Below are 22,538 nucleotides of genomic sequence, written 5' to 3'. Positions count from 1 at the left end.
ATTAAGAGTGAGTGGAGAGGTGCCTTAATTTGTAATGTAAAAAGTGAAAGTACAATTAAAGAGGTAGAATTAGGAGTGACATTCAAAATATTTTACAACCAGAACAGTACTGGTTACCAATCAAAAAGACAAAAATAACCAATCAGACTAGACGCTGACCACAGAGTTGGAACACAGGGACCCAGGAGATTCCAACTATATTAAACGATCCTTCAGTTCTGTATAATGGGGAGCTTTTAGAGATTCCAGAGAGGATCACAGGGCATTGGAAGAGAGTGAAAGTGGGCTCAGATACTGACCAGTTGGTACAGAAGTAAGCTAATATCAAAGCAACAGAGAGAGAACCAGTGTGCACTGGCTGAATCTCAACTCAGGACAGAGCTAAGCTGATTTTCTCCAGACCTAATTAATGTCTGAGAAAGGAAGAAACTGCTACAGGTTCTTAAATATACTCTTCTTAAAATTCCTTTAACAGTCAGAAAGACCTTTAATTAATGATAAGCTTAAAATGGAAATATCCATTGAAGAGATAGCATCTACTCATGCTAAGTTGCTAATGACTATAATCCTTTCTGATGGTTTTGGAAAGAAGTGGGGAGAGGCTTCAGGAACAGTGGAAACTTCAGCATAAGGAGAGGACTGTGGGACGGGTGAGCTATCCACTCGGCCCGCTTGATCAGCTTGACTCAAGACAGGTGCCCATCTGGCACACAAGCAATTAACCACAGCAGAACTATTAGGCCCTCAGGTCCTTAGCTCAATTTACTAATCACATATTTAACACATTTGAGTCAGTGCAAAGTGGGGTGATGGTTAGTATTGGATTCATGGAAACAGAGAGGACTCCCTTCTTTGTTCGGCCTTGAATTGCTCTTCTTGACCTCTCATCCTTCCCTAGGAGAAATTCAGGTATTAAACGTCTCATAAGAGCAGAATCTGATTTTTCAACTCAGAAGGTTCGCTATACAGTGTTAAACTGGAGCACACAACAGAAATTTGATTTCCCTGGGCCCGCTTGGCTTTTAGAAAGCCACCTATAAAAAAGGATCCCCAAACTGGCCCTCTCAGCATCAGTGGTGCTATGGGGTCTTCCTTCTCTGGCCTCCCTCCTTCGCTCTGGTTTTTATTTACTTCAGAGGGGAGCGAAGGAATCAACTGCCTTTCCCACTTCCTCCCTCGACCAAGTGAGTGTCACAGACTGAGTTAACATCTTCGACTTCGGGGTTGTCTTCAGCTAACACTCTCTTGGGCCAGGAAATGAATCCACATATATTTATTTGTTTATTCGTTCACTAAGAATTTGTACCCTTTCAATTTCTCAACAGGACTTGAGATAGAGAAAATTATTTCCCACAGGAGATTTGAAAAAGACTGGCTAATCTGAAAAAGAGAATGAAATAGGTAAAAAACACTTAGGTGTGCTTTACTTCCTGACTTCAGGAGCTGCAAATATCATAAAAGTTTTCTTGCAGAATATTTTTTCAACCCATGCCTTTCCCGAGTCCTCCCCATACCATGCTTTAACAACAAAAGGCTAATTGCCACCTTCCTTCCACTCTCAAAGTGACTGTTTAAGAATTTGGAATTAGCATGCAGACTGGGGGCAGAGCGGGTCTTTGGAAGTGACCAGGTTTTGCCCATATGCACCAGCAGCCAGTCAGCAGAGAGAAGGAAGAAAGAAGCAAGTGTATATGAGGAGAGAGCCTGTGCCTGGCCTTGACAGCCATTGAAGTCAGGTTCCAGCCCTTCCTGGCTGTGAAACACAGATTGCGCTTCCAGTGAATGCCTCTTCTTTGATTAAACTAGATGGAGTGCTTGTTTCTTGCTGGCAACTGAAAGATCCCTGATGAACACATTGATTCGGTAGAGGAAATGGGATGAGGGCATGCAGAAAGCCTCCACACAAGTGTTTACGGGCATAGCAGAAATAAATGATTTGATTACTTGGATAAAGCACACAAATGGCCCATAAGTAAATGCACATGAAGCATCACTATTTGTAGAACTCATTTCACAAACGTGTGATCATTTAATATTTTCCTTCTTCTCTTTCCTTGTTTTTTTTTTTTTAGGAGACAGGGTCTCACTCTGACACCCAGGCCGGCGTACTGTGGCACAATCACAGTTCACTGCAGCCTTGACCTCTGCAGGCTCAGGTGATCCTCCTGCCTCAGCCTCCCAAGTAGCTAGGACTACAAGTGCCCACCACCATGCCCAGATAATTTTTGTATTTTTTGTAGAGACGGGGTTTCTGCCATGTTGCCGAGGCTGGTCTCAAACTCCTGGGCTCAAGTGATCTGTCCACCTCAGCCTCCTAAAAGGCTGTGATTACAGGTGGAGCCACTGCACCTGTCCTACCCATTTAATATTTTCTGTTTTAAGAAACAGTTCTCTGTGAAAGGCGAGGGGAGCATACACATATTTGTACATGTATGTCTGTATATCTGTATATGTATACAGCATCTTGCCCATGATGCTAAGCTTGTATAAGTGAGATCTTTGAAACACAAGGGCCAGAAAATGCTGTTCTAGAATAGTTACTACAGCAACATCTTGCTTTTATAAATTTTTAATCCAGGGAACCTTGACCAAGATTAACATTGTTAATGACACTGCAGGAGATATTATCACTTCCTGGAAAACAGTAATGAATCACTTCTGACTACATGAGATTTGAAATATTCATAATGATGAGCAAATATCAACTAATGAATCTCTTTGATCAAGCTGCAGCTTCATTTTAATCTTTAAATGCCAACATGATTTATTTTATATTTGTTATTTTTTCTTTATATAATTATTTGGCTGCTAAAGCAAAGGCATATTTAATTTGGGGTTTCTTAAAGAAACACTAGTAAAGAGGGAAAGATCCAATGTTTGGAAAAACAGCAGGTTTAGAGGAAGTACATAGAATCTAAGAACAAATGATGTTTATTTTGTTAGACTCACATGTAATTATTTTGTACTTCCCTGATTTTGCTTTATCTTTGTTAATACTATAATTAAAAACACATTTGGGTAAACAAAGGTCTCCTTCTTTCCAAGTGGTTGGCTCTTCTGCCTGAAGCATTCATTGTTGGCACAGTAAGATAACAACTACATCATTATTTATCAATGCAGACACCCTTTGTGAGGAACGTGAATGTTTAACTCCCACCAATGCAGAGAAAGGCACTGGGGGCTCCATAATAATGGCAAACATTCTTTGATAGGATTCTCACTGAGACTTTTTTCCAGAACAAAGATATATATATATTTTCCAACAAAATAACTTCAGACTTAAAGTAGAAACTTCAGGTATTATTCATGACATTAGTTGGAGATTGGTATTTAAAAGACAGTAACAAAAAAGGCAAAATGTAAATTGTGCATATATTATGATTACAGCTTTATAAAATTATATGTATGGTAAGGATTTTGGTAAGAAATATAAAAAATTTAAACATATTTATTAGCATGATGGGGTTATAAGCACCTTTAACTTAAAACCATGTCATCAAAGTTACTATGCTGTTTGTGCAGTACAGTACCTATATTTAAAGAGACAGATTTGGGGCCAGGCGCAGTGGCTCACACCTGTAACTCTAGCACTTTGGGAGGCTGAGGTAGGTGGATTGCCTGAACTCAGGAGTTTGAGACCAGCCTGGCCAACATGGTGAAACCCTGTCTCTACCAAAAATACAAAAATACTTAGCCAGGCTTGGTGGCACATGCCTATAATCCCAGCTACTTGGGACACTGAGGCACAAGAATCGCTTGAACCCAGGAGACGGAGGTTGCAGTGAACTAAGATAGCACCACTGCACTTCAGCCTGGGTAAGAGAGCAAGACTCTGTCTCAAAAAAAAAAAAAAAAAAAAAAAAAAAAAAAAAAAAAAAAGGGAGAAAAGGGAGAGAGATTTGGGCAAAAATGAGTCAAGCTTTTTTAACCACTCTATGTCACTTAAAATATTTATAAAATAGAGATAATTTGTCTCTGAGGTCCAAAGGTTTGGGAATTAATATCTGGTTGTAAAATATTTCTGAGGCAGAATTTTGGAAATGGATGGCTTATATCCAGACAACTGGGAGTGGATTCAGAAGTACTGAGCAGTCTTGAAACAACTCACATGAAGAGTCCCCACCAATGTCCCAAGTTCTTGACTGGCTAGAAAGGATTCTTCCGAATCCAATAGTTTCCAGTAGATACTAGTAGGTTGGTAATGACTAACTAGAGTGTTCTATTGAGGACCATGATGCTGTATCTGGGCTCAGCGGGAGAATACTAGTGTCAACTAGTGATATCTGTCATGAGGAAGGAACAACAAGATGGGAACATAGCTTTTCTTGCCCTGTTCTATATTATTTCCATCTATAAGTGGGTTACTTTCCGGAACAATTAAGGGCAGTGGGAGATGAACTTACATTTCCTTTTCCTGTCCCTTATCAAGTAAGCTGGGTACTGAACAAACTGGGTTTAATAGACAGAGTTCCTAATTTTTTAGGAGCTTAAATTTAAGACATTAAAGTATTCAATCAACAAATATTAAAATATACACATATATATATTCATAAGTAAATACTTAGATACTGCTTATGAAGAAGAGTAAATTGTGCTGGTAATTTCACAACTGGAATGTAGTGAGTGGGTGCCGCTGAACGTACTACAGTGCACACAATATTCAACAAACCACCTCCCTGCAACAAAGAATGTCAGTGGGGCAGAGGTTTAGAACTCTTGCTCTAATTGCTTCATCCTGGTAACATTTCTTGGAAGAGTCAGTGCAATGTGATATGGGGAAGAGAGACAACAAGTCAACAGACCTAGGTCTACCATTCACCCCGCTGTATGACCTTGGGTTTCCCCAACTGAGCCTCAGTTTCCCCATTTATAATGAATAAAGGTATTGGATTATAAGAGGCATTTCACTACTAATGTTCTGTTATTGTAGTCAACAATAATTAACAATTAATGTTGTATTATTGTAGTTATTGTACATTCTGGGGTTGCTGGACAGCCTTCTTTGAAAACCGTATCATTACCACCATCTGACCCATCCTTAAAAAGTCCTACCTGATTCTTGCTTGGTCACAGCTGACTAGAAGGGTAGGATACCAAACCTAAGCTGGGCCAATTAGATTCTTTCTCCTGAGAATGAGAAATTAGAACTGGCTGGGCACTTTAGCCAAGATGGGACAATTACATACAATAAAAAGTCAGAGAAAACTTGTCTACAGGGACAAATGGAGGAGATATGCAGAAACAAGCAGCACTGAGAACAGGAACCCCAGAGAAACAGTGGGGATGATCTCAGCTCCTGATACAATCTGAAGTTCCTGATCCCAGTTCCTCAGGAAAGCCAACTGCTTGCCATCCATTCATTCACTGAGTTTTTTTTTTTTTTTGAGATGGAGTCTTGCTCTGTTGCCCAGGCTGGAGTACAGTGGCATGATCTTGGCTCACTGCAACCTCTGCCTCCCAGGTTCAAGCGATTCTCCTGCCACAGCCTCCCCAGTAGCTAGGATCACAGGCGCACACCACCACGCCAGGCTAAATTTTATATTTTTAGTAGAGACAGGGTTTCACTATGTTGGGCAGGCTGGTTAGGAACTCCTGACCTCAAATAATTCACCCACCTCAGCCTCCCAAAGTGGTGGGATTACAGGCGTGAGCTACCACATCTGGCCTCATTCACCAAGTATTGACTAAATGAGAGCTTCTTGTATTCCAAGCAATACATTGGGTGCTAGGTGTACATTCATAAACAAAACCCACAAAGTCCCTGATTTCATAGGTTTTTCCACTGGAGGAGAGTGAAAATAAACAAACAAATATACAATATAACGTCAGAGTGTGAGAAGGGCTAAGCAGAACCATAATTCTGGGCAAGAGAATAGAGAGTGATAGATGGTCAGGAAGGCTTCTCTGAGCAAGTGACATTTGAGCAAAGCCCTGAATGAAGTGAGTCAAACCACCCAAACATGACAGAAAGCAGCTACTGCAAAGCTCCTTCTGTGGTATTGTGCTTGGCATGTGCAATGCAGCTACTTCATATTCCCCTCGTAATTCTAAGTCCTGCCATCCTTCCGTGAGATTTCACTGCATGACTGGTCCTTCCATTACACTGTTCCCAGTTCTCAGATCTCTCCTGGTTGAGGATCTTTACCTCCACTCTGCTTTTGCAAATCACCACCATAAGTCTTGCTTGACTGTCTCTGAAATCCTAAACTGTAATACAGCACTTGGGCCTCAATCTCCTAGACATCAGCTCTCTCATTCCTTTCTCTCACTATCCCGTTTTCTTCCTGAAGATCTCTAGTTCCTTAAGTCTTCCCTTTTCTCTCAGTCTATCGGGCTGATCTATTACTGATTCCCATCTCTCCCACTTAGATTCTTTCAAACACAGTAGTGTAGTGTAGTGCTGCCAGTGTGGCCTTTGAAGCCAGACTGCCTGGGTTAAAATTCCAGCCTACCATCAACTATGTGTGCCTCAATTTTCTGAGGATGTAATCATAGTAATCTCTTCCATTGCTGTTATAAGAATTAAGCAATTTGATGCACACATCACGTTTAGAAAGTGACAGGCCACAGAACAAGCATTTGATAAATATTACCATAATAATTATGATGTTACTATCATAATTATTCATCTGCTCTCCCAGAAACATATTAAACCTCCCTGACTAGTTCTTCTGTTGAACCTTCTCTTGAAACCTCAATCTCTGGCTCAATCTAATCATTCATTTTCTCTGCTCTTATTACTTGGCAGCTGAGGTCTCCTGAAAATAAACAACAACAACAACATACTCCACTGTGTAGGTTGATGCTGCTATAAACTTCAAGCTTCCAGACTCTGCTTGAATATCCTTTTACAGGCTTCTGGATGGTTTCTTCATGCATTCCTCCCATTTGCTATTCTAAATCTTCATTCTTTTCAACCCTCCAAGCTGCTGATCTTTTCACCCTTGCTTGACAGTTCTTACATGAACCATCTAAAAGCCAGCTAAAAATGTACTTACATTCTCACATCCTTTTCTTTTCTTTTTAAAAGTTATTTTAATTTTTGTGGGTACATATTAGGCATATATATGTATGGGTTACATGGGATACTTTGATATAAGCATACAATGCACAATAACCGCATCAGGGCAAATGGGGTATCCATCCCCTCTAGTACCCATAGTTTGAGTTTCAAACAATCCAATTATACTCTTCTGGCTATTTTAAAATGTATGATTAAATTATTTTTTTACTGCAGTCACCATGTGGTGCTAGCAAACACCAGGTCTTATTCATTCTTTCCAAATTTTTTTTGGACCCATTAACCATCCCCACTCCCCACTATCATCACTACTCTTCCCAGCCTCTGGTAACCATCCTTCTACTCTCTATTTCCGGGAGTTCAATTGTTTTAATTTTTAGCTCCCACAGTTAAGTGAGAACAGGTAATGTTTGTCTTTCTGTGTCTCCCAACCTTTTCTACAAACTCATAAGAAGAGGTCTTCTACCTTCTGTCCTGGACTGCTCTTTCTCATTCCTTTGTGGATCTGATTCCATTATTATCTCTTCTCTCCCTCATTCATGTCAGTCCCCAAACATGCTCAATCTCTCCAATCTTAACAAAACAAAGTCGCAATACAAAATAACACCCCTCTGAACTTTGAGTCTCCCACTATCTGTTGTCTCTTCTTTCTCTACAGCTAAATTTCTTGACCTCACCAAATGTCCCCTGGGGCAAAATTGACCCCAGTTGAGAACTACCGAATAAAGGTTATAATACAACATAAAATAGAGCAACAAGTGTATAAGTAAATGCAGAAGTTCTCAAAAGAGGAGCCCAGAGTGGTCTCCAGTCTCTTTCATCCATTCAGTGCATTTTTTCAGCCAAACTCTCTTCCAAAATCCAGTTCCTAAAGCAGACAGCAAGCAGAGCATCTCTGTACTTATCACTCTCCACTCATTCCTTAGCTCACTGCAATGCGACTTCTGCCCCTACTTCTCAGATCTTTTTATACTATGGCAATGTCTTTCTTCTTAATGGCCAAATCCAAAGGACATTTCCTACCTTATGTTACTTGAATTCTCCATAGTACCTTTAAGCTATCAATAGTGACTTCTGCTTTGAAATTCTTTCTTTGGCTTCCAAAATGCCACCTTCTTTTAGTTCTCCTTCCATTTCTCAAGGTGCACCTTCATCACCTTTACTCACATTTTTTTTCCCTTTAAATCTCAGTATTCCTCAGGCAGAGTCCCCTCCTCAGTACCTTTCTCACTGCCACTCTTTCCTTAGTGGTCTCCTTTTTTCCGATGACTTTAACAATCACTGCCATGTTGGTTACTCCTCAGTCTTGCTATCCAGCCCAGACCCCGAATCCTAGGCTCCAAAAGGTAATGCCTGCGTTACTCTCTCCTGGGCCCTTCTTTCTGCATTCCAGTGGCAACACAAATTTGGCAAGTCTATTCTTACCATTCAGCAGCTCTTTCTCTCCTATTTAGCTTTGAACTCTTTGAGGATATGGATCCTTTCTATTTTCTCTTTCAATGATCTGAAAACAGCACAGTGCTTAGCACCTAGTAACGGGTGCTCAATAACTGTCATTTGAATTAAGGAACAGATATACTTGTCTTTTTTCTCTAGTATTGGCAGTGGATTTGCCAACTCATCTCTAAAATAGAATTATTTTTCCTATTTCCAAATTTCCTCTCTTCCAGTCTTCTCAGCTAAAGACATCACTGTCTACCCGACTGCTCACCCTCACACCTCAAGAGCCATCCATGCTCTTCCTTCTCCCTCACCTTCCATATCTAACCCATAAGCAAGTGCTATTAGCTCTGTGTCAAGCCATGTCCTAAATTCCACTATTTGTTACCACTTCCAGCACTACCACTGTGTCAGGCCACTATCATGTCTTACCTGTCCAACTGCCACAATCTCCAAACTGGTTTTGCCTGCTTCTGCTATTTTCCCCTCCCATGTCAGAAGGCTCTTTCTAAAACATTCCTCAGATTAGCTCGTCCACATAAAATACTCCATGGCTTCATTACACTTGGAATGTGATCTAAATTCCTTACCAGGCACTGCATTACTCGGTCTCTCTAACCTCTCCAACTCCATCACCAAATCCAAACCCAATCCAAACCCAACTCCCTTAATTGTTCCAGGAACAGCTCTTTTTGTTGTTTCTCCAGCAAGCTAATTGTTCTGGCTTAGGGTCTTTATACTGCCTACTCCCTCTCCCTAGAATGCCTCTTCTGAGAAAAACAAGGCTTACCCTTCTCAGCCTTCTTATCCCTGCCCAAATGTCACTTCCTTAGAGCATCAGCCTACAAAATTAGCTCCCCTAAAGTCATTCTCTAACCCTCTATCCTGTGGTATTTTCCTTAGAGCACTTATTCTCTAAATTTGTATTTGTTAATTTTGATTACTTAATTTTTTTGAGACAGGGTCTCACTCTGTCACCCAGGCTGGAGTTCAATGGTACAATCACTGCTCACTGCAGCCTTGACCTCCAGGGCTCAAGTGATCCTTTCAACTCAGCCTCCTGAGCAGCTGGGATTACAGGCATGCACCACTATGCCAGGCTAACTTAAACAACTTTTTTTTCTTTTCTTTTTTTAAGAGATGAGGTCTTACTATATTTCCCAGGCTGGTTTTGAACTTCTGGGCTCAAGCGATCCTCCCACCTTGGCCTCGAAAGTGCTGGGGTTATAGGTGTAAGCCACCACACTGGCAATATGTGTTAATTTTTAAATTAACTTTCTATATGCTGCTATAATATAAGCTTCATATAAGTTTTTTTAAAAAAATAAGCTTTTTTTTACTTTCCTGTCTACTATTACATCTACATTGTGTAGGGGCATAACTGGCCCATGGTAAATAGTAAATATTTGTTGGAATAATGTGATCCCTGTGTCCACAAGCATATCTTTACTAACTGGTAAGGGTTATTGGGTCTGTGAGGTAGTCTTTTACTGTGTGAAGACAATTTTCTTAAATGGGAACTAGCACCAATCTCTAAAATCCACACACCTGTCAGGACTGACTATAACCAAACTTTAGTTTGGTTCCCTGGAGCCCTCTTCTTGACTATGCCTTGTTTTTGGGCTGGGAGCCCAATTTTAGCAAGAATCTGCTGAGTCAGTTTAGGGAGAATCCCCTTGGCCCTCTACCTTTGATATTTAATCAAGTTCCTTTTAGTAATTTTCCATTCAATGACTCCCCCATCTTCACTTTGTCTACTGGCTATAAACTCCCAACTGCCCTGGCTATATTTGGAGTTGGGTTCCATCTCTCTCCCCTACCACAATATTCTTTTTTTTTTTTTTTTTTTTTTTTTTTTTTTTTTTTTTTTTTGAGATGGAGTTTTGCTTTCATTGCCCAGATTGCCTAGGCTGGAGTGCAGTGGCGCAATCTTGGCTCACTGCAACCTCTGCCTCCCGGGTTCACGCAATTCTCCGGCCTCAGCCTCCCAAGTAGCTGGGACTACAGGTGTCTGCCATCATGCCTGGCTAATTTTTTGTATTTTTAGTACAGACAGGGTTTCATCAAGTTGGCCAGGCTGGTCTCAAACTCCTGACCTCAGGTGACCCACTTGCCTCGGCCTCCCAAAGTGCTAGGATTAAAGGTGTGAGCCACCATTCCTGGCCTACTGCAATATTCTCGACCCGTACTGCAGTAGTCTCCAATAAAGTCTTCCTTGTCATTTTTAACAAGTATCTGCTGTCATTTCTCTTTAACATTAAAAACTATTTGCCAACTGGGCTTGTTTAAAAACACTTAGGGAATTTTCATTGCTCTCAAAAGAAGTTTCATGTGTTCTTTGCAGTGTGAAGGGTCAAAGAGAGGCTTTACTTGTCTCTGACTGAAGAATATGGTTTCTCTAGTATACAGAAGAATGAAAGAATGAAGGCCACATGATTTGTTTTTGTCGCCTCTGTAGTTGTGGCTATTATTCAATTTGTCACATTTATTTTCAGTTGTTCATGCGGTGACATTTTAAGGAATAATCGAAAACAATGCTCAATTCAAAACGACACGACACCCCAAACCTCCTAAACAAAAGCATGTTCAGCATATAAAACAATAGTTTCCTCTCTGCCACATAACCAATATAATTCACATGCAGTCCACTCCTGACTCTGTCTCTGACTTGCGATGATATGATTATACCTGCAACATCAAACTCGATTTCCAGTGTGACCTTGCTCGTGATTGAAGAGTCTCGGAGGAGCTGATTGGCTTCTTCGAAGGTGCTGTCTTCTGTTGGAATTCCATTGATGGCCATCACTCTGTCTCCAATCTGTAGCACCCCACATCTAATTTAGAACCACATGTGAGAGGTTGTAGATGGAGTAAATAATTACCAAGTTGAGCTTGTCAAATCTACCTTGCTTGATCCTTGCAAAATAGCATCATAATTTGGTCTTGCTTATTCAATGCTGTGGGCATCATATAGGTCAACTTCAACATCTTATGTTGTTGCATTTCATAGTTATAATTGTGAGCAGGGGAATCCTGAAGTATCCCAGAGAAGTAATTAATAATTCATAACCATAGTATTGTTAGAATCTGATCCAAACCAATATTTAGTAATGATGAATGTATATTCCCCAATGGCAGAAACTATTGAAGTTGAACTTCAGGATATGTTTTATTTATGAATTTTTCTCCTTTTTAATTAATATAGCTTCTAGTCCCTTGATGGACAAAATCTACTAGTTAAAGGCATCCATGCTCATTACTCTGTTCAAACCTGATCAAGAACATAGAATTTTATTGTCAGAAGAGGGTTCATCACATCTTGCATTTCCTACATTGAGCAATGTTTCATAATTCACTAGCCATTCAAAGATAGCAGGTACCAGAAACGCAGAGCAGAAAATGATGCTGTAAAAGAGTCTCACCTCTCTGCTGGGCTGTCAGCTTCGATATAGGAAATCAGAGGTGGAGAAGAGAGAGTTTCTGTGGCAAACACACTGCCCTGCAGTTGGATCCCAAATCCTGTGACAGGATCTGCCGTCAGCACAACCTCTGTGGTTTCTGTGTGAACAACCTGCCCAGCCAATCCCACTGTGCTGGAGGCTAAGGACACTAGAGGAACAAACAGAAAATACTGACTTTAGGTTGGAGCAAGCACCAGGAATACCAGCATTTCCAAAATAGATCGTGTCTCTGCATAAAAACTTAATGGCAATGGTGGGAGGTTCAATTATGGCCTCTGGTTTAGCAAAAGTTGAAAAAGATAAGTGAATCTCTCAATATTCATCACATTTCAATAATAATATCAGTGTATCCCTGTACCCTGGCTCCCCACTCCTCAAACCAGGGATCATTGTGGGGGCTTTAAGAGGATGGCCTTAGGGTCAGGGTACGTGGGTTTTAGTACTGGCTCTATCACTGAACACCAGCTGGGGAACATTGGGGTAGGCCATTTTGTGTCTCTGTGTGTCTACATCCTAAGAAAAAGGGAGTTGAGCTAGCTGGTCTCATGTTTTTTTCCACTTTAGCCATTTGCATCTGGGCTTTGTGACTTTTAAACAATCCTACCTTCAGCTTTGAAGAAATAATTAATCTAAATCTGACCCTTGGAGTGGTGAGGCTGTACTTTTCCTTAATCTAGTGTTGAATTGGCACGATGATGTTGTTTAAACTCTGTACATTCCTCCTGTCCCCTCAGAGTTTGTTCTCTTCAGCCTTGCTCTTTCCTACTGGGTCTCTAGTCTACGTTGTTGTATTTCATTTATTTCCTATTATTTATCCTATTTCATTTATCTCTCTGATATTCATCTACACCTTCCAGCAGATGTCTCCATCTTGTTTCCATTCCCAACTCATGAAAGGGCTGCTCCACTCCTCCATGCCTTTCTCTCAGCCCTGCCCACTGGAGCTGGGCCACCTGTGCTCTCTGTGAGCAGTCTCTGCCTGCAGGTCCTATGCTGCACTGCCTCTTCCTCCAGAAAGAGTCTGGCCCCCTTTAATTAAAACCTGATGACACTATATACCTCATAACCCTCTCCAAAAGCCATTTTTTTTTACTCTCTCTACAAATGGCAGGAAGACAAGTTGATAATTCTTGCTCTCCACATATGGTACATTGATTCAACTACTCCTATTTAAAATTCCATATTCTGTACTTATTTCTGCTCTGTCTCATTTTCAAGCCCATAATCTACTTTTTCAAAATTCTCCCCCTTTTCTTCATAACTTCAGGACTTACCTCTTAGTCTGCCTCTAACCTGTAGCTTTTCCTTGTCCTCTGCCTCTTTGACATTATGGTGATAACCTTCTAGCAAGCTGGCTTTATGCTTCTTCAACTCTCTCCCTGTCAGTTCTAGTAATGCCACCCTACTTCCACTCTCTGCCAGCAGAACCCTATGGTGGTCCCCATCTTCCTTCAAAATGAATAGATCTTCAAGATCCTGATATCCAAATCCCCCTTGTTGATCACATAGCCTTTATTAGCCATCTTTCCCACTTCCTGCAATCTGTCTCCTCTTTATGACTTCCAGTCCCATTCCCTCTCACTTGTCTCCTGAGTCTACTGGTTTTCCAACAATATTTTAGCAACAGATTTTTCCCCCTTAAAATGAAAACATATAAGGACCGCCTTTGTATTCCAGATAAAAACAGCTACTGTAGTTGATGTGGGAATGGGAGACCCCCGAGGCTTTCCCTGGCCTCATGTGGGGATCTGGCAAGTGCAGGTGGAAAGCCATTGTCTTTGCCCACTGGCTTTGCTGGCATCATTTTCGCCACACTCCACATGGACTTCTAGTGAGCATTTTAATAATGCATCTCCTAGGCTCAAAGATTCTTTAACCTCTTGGGATTTTTTCTATACTCTAATATTTTATACTCTTCGGTAATGCCCAGTCAACTCCACTGCTGTTACTAAGTTGCTGAAGAGTGCTAGGAAAAGTCACTACAAATTCACAATCCTATTAGGCCCTTAAATTAGTTGTTGTGTGATATTTTGACACCTTATTTCATTCCACAAAGGATCTGTCTCATATGTTTCTACCCTAAATCATGGTCGAACGTTACTCCTCATTTCCTATAAGACTGAAAAGATGCAACCCTTTGACCAGAGTTCCTTAAACAACATTCTGTTTAGCCTCAATTTCTCTTTATCATTATTTGTTCCCTCTTCCTTTTTTCCCCACTACAGGAGGTTGTATTCTTCCTTCCATTTCAAGGCTAATTCCCCCTGTTAGTGTTTTTAATACTATCCCTTTCCACCCCCCATGATTTTGTGCCATGAAAAAATTTCTCTCTTGCTTCTTTTCCGAACTTTTCTACTCACTCCCCCAGCTTTCTGACCTCTGTCTATAGATATGTACTGATTCTGAAGCTGCTAAAAACTTTGTTTCTGCCTTCACCATTTACCAAAACTGCTCTCACCGATGACTTCCTGACTGCTAAAATCAATGGCCTCATCTGCTCTACCTGGTGACTGGCTTTAGGACCATCCCTTGCTTTCTAAAATTGTTTGCTTGGTTTTGATGAAGATTTGTTTCGAGTGTCTTACTTTTTCAGTCCCAGCCAGTTGCTTTGCCGCCCTCTGCATTCCAGTGCACAGTTCCATCCTCCAAGTCTTTTCTACCCTCATTCTTTCCCTCATTCATTCCCAGCACGCCTATATGTCTTCCTCATGTATCTTCTCAACTCTTTCTCTTGTTTTTGTCAAGCTCCAGTAATGGATCTCCCTCCTTGATGGGTATCCCATCCACACATTCTCTCATTGGCTCCTCAAACTCAATGTTTTCAAAATTGAGCGAATCCTCTTCCCTCTCTCATTGCCACTACTATTTCTGTGAACAGGCTCTCTAGGCTTGAAATCTCAAAGTAGCCTTAACTCATAACTCCCCATTGTCTCAAATTCTATCCACTGCTAAATCCTTTCGGGATGGCCACTGAAATATATCTTACAAAAATCCTCTTTTCCCTTATTAATTTCAGTACCTCAATTTGGGCTTTCATTATTTTTCATTTGAATTATTCTAATGTACTTATTTCTGGGTCCTTACATGCACAATATTCCCTACATATTATTTCCAGCTGAACCTCCCGTCAGATAAACTTTGCTGATACAATGAGGCCCCAACTTATCTACTCTGCATGTATCTTCTCAACTTTCTCCTTAGTTTCTGTCAAGCACCAGTGATGGATTTCCCTATTCAATGGGTATCCCATCTACAAACTGTCTCGTTGGCTCCTCAATGTTTTCAAAACTGAGTGAATCTTCTTCCCTTTCTTATTGTCACTACTACAGAGCAAGGCCCCATCATCACCAGTGTACATTACTGGATAGACTTCTAACTAGTGACCCTGCCTCTTGTTTTATGATAACAGCCTCCAACTGCTGCTAGAGTAGCCTTCCTAACATGCAAAGGTAATCCCTGCCCTGTTTTGAATTTTCAATAGTTCCCTGTTTCCTATAGAACAAACTTTTCAATTCTAGCAGAGTACACAGGACCCTTCATCAGTTCCTTTCTCCTGCCAACCCACTCTCCTGTTTCTCTTGGTCCCTTCATGTGCCATGTGCCTCAGCTCTCTTGACACACTTTTGTGTCTTCATATATACTGTGCCCTCTGCCACTCAGCTCTTGCTCTGGGTCCCTTTCTCTGTTTTATCCAGGCAGAATTAGGTACTTACTTTTCTATATTTCCACATTTCTAATACATGGTCCCGTTTCAGCATTTATCAGGTCTCTATTTGCCTGTTTCTCTCCACTTGACCCTGAGTCCTTGAAAGGTTGGAGCCAGCTCTTTTAATCTCTGAAATCTTAGTGCCTGGAACATTCAATCAATGCTGAATAAATGGGGAATGAATCAAGTTTTGGGATGTCATCTGCACATTCCTTTTAGGAAACAATACTTCTCATAGATGATGCTGAGTTACCGTAAGGAACTACAAGTCATTCTTCAGGACCCAGGTAATTGCAGCTGATGGGGCAAGGGAGGGTGAAGTAGATCATTTGTCTAGCAGGAGTAAGAAAAAAAATTGACTTTTCCTTAAGAAGCACCATCCTCATTCTGTTGCAGCTGGATTAAGGTTAACATAGCCTGCAGTGGGGGGTGAAGGTAGCCTCCAACCCTATGCTTCTTACAGGTGGAAGCTTGCAATTGCCAGGTCTGACACATGGACTGCCATGTACTAATTTAGATCACATGTTCTGGTGTGGTTTTACTGATGTAGAGTGTACCGTGATTACTCTCCAGATCATAATTTTTGCTATCAGTGGCACCAAATCACTGGGAGACACCATTTCCTGTCAATAAGGATCTGGAGAGTACGTTGCATTCCAGTTATTTCTCATAGAAAATGGGAGTATCATGTTACAGCATCACATGTTTGGCAGGTAACTTCCACTTATCCTCTAGGTGAAGCTTTTTGGACTTAATCAGGAATCCTTTACTTTCTGTGACTCTTTTGTAAGTTCACATTAATTTTTTTTTCATTTGAGATCACAATTTGATATAGATTATCAGACTACTTAATTGGTGTTAAAAGCTATTTAAGAAACTTTAAGGCAGCTGTTTACCATCTTCACTAAGAAAGAGCCAAGAAAAAAAGAGGTCAGTTTAATAGTAACAGGTGAGATTATATTAGATATAGTGAAGCCTTCTCAAAAGAAAGACTTGCTATATTTTTTGAAACAGTGAAGACAGTTGAATAATTTTATTCTCTAGAAGGTTTTGAAAATAAGTACTAATTTAATATGAATATTATTAAATTTATAAGCTCTATCTGGAGGCAAGTTGAGATGATACAAATTATTAGAAAATTGAATTTAGGATTTAAAATAAATGTACATATTATGTATTGGTTTTATAATTATATAGTTACAATTTATATTATACATATAGCATTATAGCAAATAATTTCTGATTTTATAATTAACTCTGAAAGTCCTCTGACATATTGGAATCTTTTATTTGACAGAGCAAAATTTCATTTGAAATTATATGTATTGATTAGTTACACATATAAAAGTTTTGAAAATTATTACCAGATATGAAAACGATATATTGTAGATTTAAAGATAAGGAACCAAAAGGAAAAAAAATCAATATTAACTTAGAGGAGAAAAAAATGAGCTTGATTATCCTGCTTCATTAATGTGGTCAACCAGCAAAAGAAGATGAAGGTGAATATTCCCCTGTCATTTGAAAATGTGGATGGTGAATTCTCTCTCCAGGAGCAGATGCTTCTGCAAGGTATTCAGTCATCATTGCTACTAGCTACCAGCTTTGGCCGAGGCTTGTCTACTCCTCAAGGTGAAGATGGAAATGACTAAATTGCTGACATCCTATGTTTGAATCCTGCTAACGGGTGTATGCTGAGGCTGTGTTCAAGATTCGTGCCTGCTCTGTCCTATTCCCATTCTCACATGGAGGGTTCTGTTCACAACTCTTCAGATTTGCAGGGAATGACTGTATTTTTGTCAATTCTTATTCTTCCTAGTAAAGGGAAGGGGCAGCCAATAACACCTCCAAAAGTTTACAAATTTACCCAATGTTTATTTAATTTAGAAGGCTGCAAGATTTTCTATCAGCTATGAGAAGCATTTAAAAAATATAGAGAACTAAGGACCCCAAACATTTATTACTATAATCTGTTTTTTTCTTCTTTTTTTCTTTTTTTGAGATAGGCTCTCACTCTGTTGTCCAGGCTGGAGTGTAGTGGCAGAATCTTGGCTCACTACAACCTCCATCTCCTGGGCTCAAGCAATCCTCCCGCCTCAGCCCCCCAGGTACCTGGGACTATAGGTGTGTGCCACCACACCTGGTTGATTTTTGTATTTTTTTCTTTTTCTGTAGAGACAGGGTTTCAACATGTTGTCCAGACTGGTCTCAAACTCCTGGGCTCAAGTGATCCACCTGCCTCAGCCTCCCAAAGTATAATGTGTTTTTATTAGTGATCCTGTAATCTAAGACTTCTGTCTCACTAAAGTGTTCCACACTATAGTCAACCTGCCATAGACCCAACACATGTGTATCATGTGATCCAGTTCAGGAACGCAGTAGAGGCGGCCAACAGCTCCTTTGTCCAAATGAGGGTGTAAGGACAGTTCTTAGGGTGTCCCCTTCCAGGGCTCCCTGAATGGTCACTTATAAAAGCTTACCAGTAGCTGCCTTTATCTTCCATTCTTTGTTCCCAGGTCGATGGAAGGGACCAGAAAAGTTGTTAGGTTTTTTCATTTTCTTTCCTTCAGCTCTTTTCAATGGCACTCTCTCTAGTTACTGCTGATGACAAAAGCAGCAAAGACCATTCTGGAAATGTGTTCTAACTTCTACTCTTTGCTGAAATTCAGGCAGACTGGGAAGAGACAGTCTCTACGCTGGCCCAGGGTACAGTGGCGGGGAACAGAAAGCGCGGCAAACTAACTAGATCTGTTGCTCAGCCACGCTGTTGTTACAGGGAGATGATGAGGTTCTGGAAGGAGACTTGGCCTCTTTGGCAGAAAAAGAGGCAGCACAGGCAGCCAGGGAAAGGGCAGTAAGATTCCAGCAGAGGAGATGAGAGGGCTCCCTCTATGACTTGGCTTGGCCATGCCTCCAGGGCTTTGTGACACTCGTCAAAGCCTAATGTGTGCTGTATTCATTATTTTCCCTATGAAACAAACATGACACCTTCCTGTTTTAATACTTATAACACATTGCTATATACAGACTTCGTGTATTTCCTCTTTGATCAGTGATATAGAATGTTTTAATTTTCACGTGAGAAGGTTTCATTTTTTTTCTGGGCATCTCCTTCCTTGGCATTGGAAACACATATTAGAATTTTCTGTTTTGCAAGCTCCGGCCTCAAGTCATCACCAATACAGCAAAGGGACTTTTTATTGTATTTGTGACTTTTGCCATGATTCACCATCTACACAATTGGCCTGGTTGCTATAGAAACATAAGTATTACAAAGGGGGCAACAAATGGTGGCAAAGGATAAAGACATAAATAAAGTGGTGGAAATAAACCATGGTATAGTAAGAGTGGCAATAAAACTTTTATTATCAGTTATTTGGGAAGACCTTTACATCTAATGTGACCATACCAAACCTGTGCAATAAAAGAAAAAAATCCTCATTAAAAAACAAAAAACAAAACAAAACAAAAAAAACCAAAAACCTTTGCAACGCTATCATTTTTTCAGATCTTTTTGAAGTGTGAATAAAAGTTGATAGCATTTGGAATTTATTGTTTGAATAAAATGTAAAATGTATGATCTCCTGAGACACATTTATAAACATTCTGGTATGTATATTGTGAGTGGTGCTCTAGTGGCTAATGTCTACAGCAAACACAAACAACTAGTAATGTATTGAAACACGTTTCTGTTTATATTTCTAACATGTTGAAGAATAATGTCCTGATTCAAGTAAGAATTTATGAGTTGGTTATGCATATCAGTGACAGCGCTGCCTCAGCTTTGTTTCCTACTACAAAATTTAAGATATGTAAATATTAACCTGAGATAGCCAAACATTATTTGTTTGTATTCAGTAATGTCCCTAATCAACATAGCAAGTCTTCCCTAACACAAATACTAGTCTTTGAAGCAGAAGTAGGAACACTAATCAATTCATTTTAATTGCTCTTCCCTGCTGAGGGCTGTTAGCCTATTTTTGTCACTGAGGAGTACTACACACAAAGTCATTATCTGTAAAAAAAAAATTCATATACTAATAACCACCATGAACCCTGAAGGCATTATATGGAAGACTCAAGACCTATGTATTAGGCCAAAATGTACCCCTCGTGAAAAACACTAAACTCTGAGAGCAATGTCAAGAGATGTTCTTACGTGATAATTCAGATTTAGGCAGATGATAGTTAACACAAACTATTCAAAATAGCTAACAATTAAATTGTGCTTACTATTTACCAGGTGTTGTTCTAAAACACATATACATATGCAATCTCATGTAATCTCAATTGCCCAATGAAGTAATTCTTCATATTTTCAGTCAAGGCATACCTCATGCAATCTTCACAATTACCCAATGAAGTGATTTTCCCTATTTTCAGTTGAGGCATAGAGTTTATAGAACTTGCTCAGGGTCCTACAGCTAGAAGGTAATGATGCTGGGATGGAACCCAGGTAGCCTGGTTCCAGAGTCTAGGCTTATAACCAGTTCACTATATTGCATTCAACTAGTTTCTTCCAAGAGTAAATAATTTACTCTAGTGTCAACTAAAAAACATATGGGACTCTAAGAGCACTTTGTTCTCATTTTGACTAAATTCAATCTTCCATTTTCCATTTCAATTTTACTATCATTTTCATATACCAAAGTTGACAAATCTCCTTATATGTAAAGTATATATGCAAGTCTAAATCATGTACAAACCACAGTGGTGACCCTGTCTTTTGGAATGGAGTTCACTGTAGGGAAACCTTCAGGTTCCTGTGTCATGAAGAAACTAGTTCCCAGTGTGGGTGATGGCTGGTCTTGGGCACTTAGGGTGGCCCTGGTGAGACTGGAGAGAGATCCTCCTGGGGAGATGAATCTCTTGCAAGCAAGCTGAAAAGCCAGTTAAGTCCATACCAGCTGTGAAGTAACTGGCTTTGGTTTTATTTAGGTAACTTAAGGATGTTCCTTATTTTTATTCTCATGGTGAGCACAGGAAGAGATCCCATCTTCTTTAAATTTCTTTGTAGGAATCATAATCATGGCCATCAAAAGGGATACAGGACAAGAAACAGACTCTCTAGACTATGGTTAGGTGTAGTTAGAAAGGTTAGTGTTTTCTTCTTCCACAAGTTATGTGATCATGATGAGAGAGAATGATCTTCTCTAACAGAAATGATAAATGTAGGAGTGATTTGTATTTCTTTCTTTTTAAGGCATTCAATCACCTTTTTTCCCCTCTGTTCAGACAACCACTATCGAAAGCAAGTAGCCAACCACATCTTCCTAGTCTTGCTTAGTGTATATCGTGTTTGGCTGTCCAGATCATTTTTACAAGACTCATGGTTGAAATTCCATGACTTTAGGATGCTTATTGTAAAACTGAGCATCCTTCCAAACTTCCTCAGACTGGAGTGGGCAATAAGAAATATATGTTAGGCCGGGCGTGGTGGCTCACGCCTGTAATCCTAGCACTTTAAAAGGCTGAGGCGGGTGGATCACGAGGTCAGGAGATCAAGACCATCCTGGCTAACACAGTGAAACCCTGTCTCTACTAAAAATACAAAAAATTAGCTGGGCGTGGTGGCAGGCGCCTGTAGTCCCAGCTACTCGGGAGGCTGAGGCAGGAGAATGGTGTGAACCCGGGAGGCGGATCTTGCAGTGAGCCGAGATCGAGCAACTGCACTCCAGCCTGGGAGACACAGCGAGACTCCGTCTCAAAAAAAAAAAAAAAAAAAAAAAAGGAAATATATGTTAGATCAGTGACTACCAGCGGGGTAGGTTTCTGGAAAAAGTATTGGAGTCTTGGGGAATGAGATACAGTTTAAAAAGGGATGTTCATATTTATCATTGTTTTGGGGAGGAGGGTAACAAAATATAATTTAGTATGACATTTATGATAACATTAAATGAATGCATGAGAATCTTATATTTATCAAAAGGGGAGCATCATTTTCACAAAATTTATTTAGAGTGAGTAAGAAACTAAGAACAAAGGTTTCATGTCCAAAGTTACCCAGAATATAATACAAGGAGTCTTAAAGGAAAAATCATACCTTTGGGTATGTTATGACATCAAAAGAGCAAGAAAAATCTCAAATCTCAAATAAAAAGTTGTGGGCAAAGGTAGTATGAATGAATTCAGTCTGAAGTTATAATGGGGTGCAGTCATTGCCAAACAGATACTGGGTATCATGCCAATGGTCTTTGGCACAGAGCTGTTAGCTGCTCAGCATCTACCTGATCACTTAGGCAACTGTGAAACACTCTTCCCACAATTTCAATATTTCCAAGGTTCCAATGCCCACAGGTTTTTTTCCAGGTCAAATGCCATTGGCTGTTATTTCACTTACATGAGCTTTTGAAGTCTTTCTTTTTCAGTCTCCTCCTCATCATGGTTCCACGTGGGCTGGTGGAGTAGAGGCTTCGAGGTAGAGTCCCCATGTTCAGGGAACTCAGGCTGTATGCACTCATGGAGGTAGGAGAGAAGGATGAAGACACCAAAGCTGCTGCAAGAGAGCGAAGATGTTGCACAGAGCACTCTCAGGTGGAGTGTGAGCTCGCCACACTTGCCAACCAGTAACGATCCAGAAAGACACATATGATGCATAGCAATGGCTAGAAAGGACTCTAGCCAGACAGAGGACAGCCCTCAGGAGCATGAGACAATGCTTTAGAAGAGCCTACAAATGCTAAGGGGCAGCAGGATCTTTATAAGCTCATGGGAACACAAAGAGACTCTATGAGAATTGCTTTAAACAAAAGAACAACTTTGTCTGTGAACAACTAAATGCATCAAATACATAATCTCATTTTCATGGATATTTTCTGACATGAATTTCATAAGTGATTCCACATACACAAAGAAGACCTGAGAACATTGTCTCTGTATAATATTCTGAATTGTTACTTCCTCAGCCACA

General features: G+C 40.2%; 1 protein-coding gene across 28 annotated transcripts in view; it reads right to left on the bottom strand.

The window, feature by feature from the left end:
- LOC105473429 (glutamate receptor interacting protein 1) overlaps positions 1-22,538 on the bottom strand; it is a 711,108-nt gene that overhangs the window by 83,966 nt on the left and 604,604 nt on the right. For 20 of the 28 annotated variants that reach the window (XM_071071489.1, XM_011727248.3, XM_011727253.3 and 17 more), the window contains 3 exons: positions 21,969-22,124; positions 11,884-12,070; positions 11,150-11,295 (listed from right to left, as the gene is read on the bottom strand). In XM_071071489.1, coding sequence (XP_070927590.1) covers positions 11,150-11,295; positions 11,884-12,070; positions 21,969-22,124 — 489 coding nt within the window. The remainder of the gene's footprint in view (positions 1-11,149; positions 11,296-11,883; positions 12,071-21,968; positions 22,125-22,538) is intronic. The other 8 variants (XM_071071493.1, XM_071071483.1, XM_071071494.1 and 5 more) reach the window with 1 other exon arrangement.

This window comes from Macaca nemestrina, chromosome 10, assembly GCF_043159975.1.
Source record: "Macaca nemestrina isolate mMacNem1 chromosome 10, mMacNem.hap1, whole genome shotgun sequence".
Lineage (NCBI taxonomy): Eukaryota > Metazoa > Chordata > Mammalia > Primates > Cercopithecidae > Macaca > Macaca nemestrina.
Note: the sequence above shows the minus strand (reverse complement) of the source record. Positions and strands in the feature narration are given on the sequence as shown.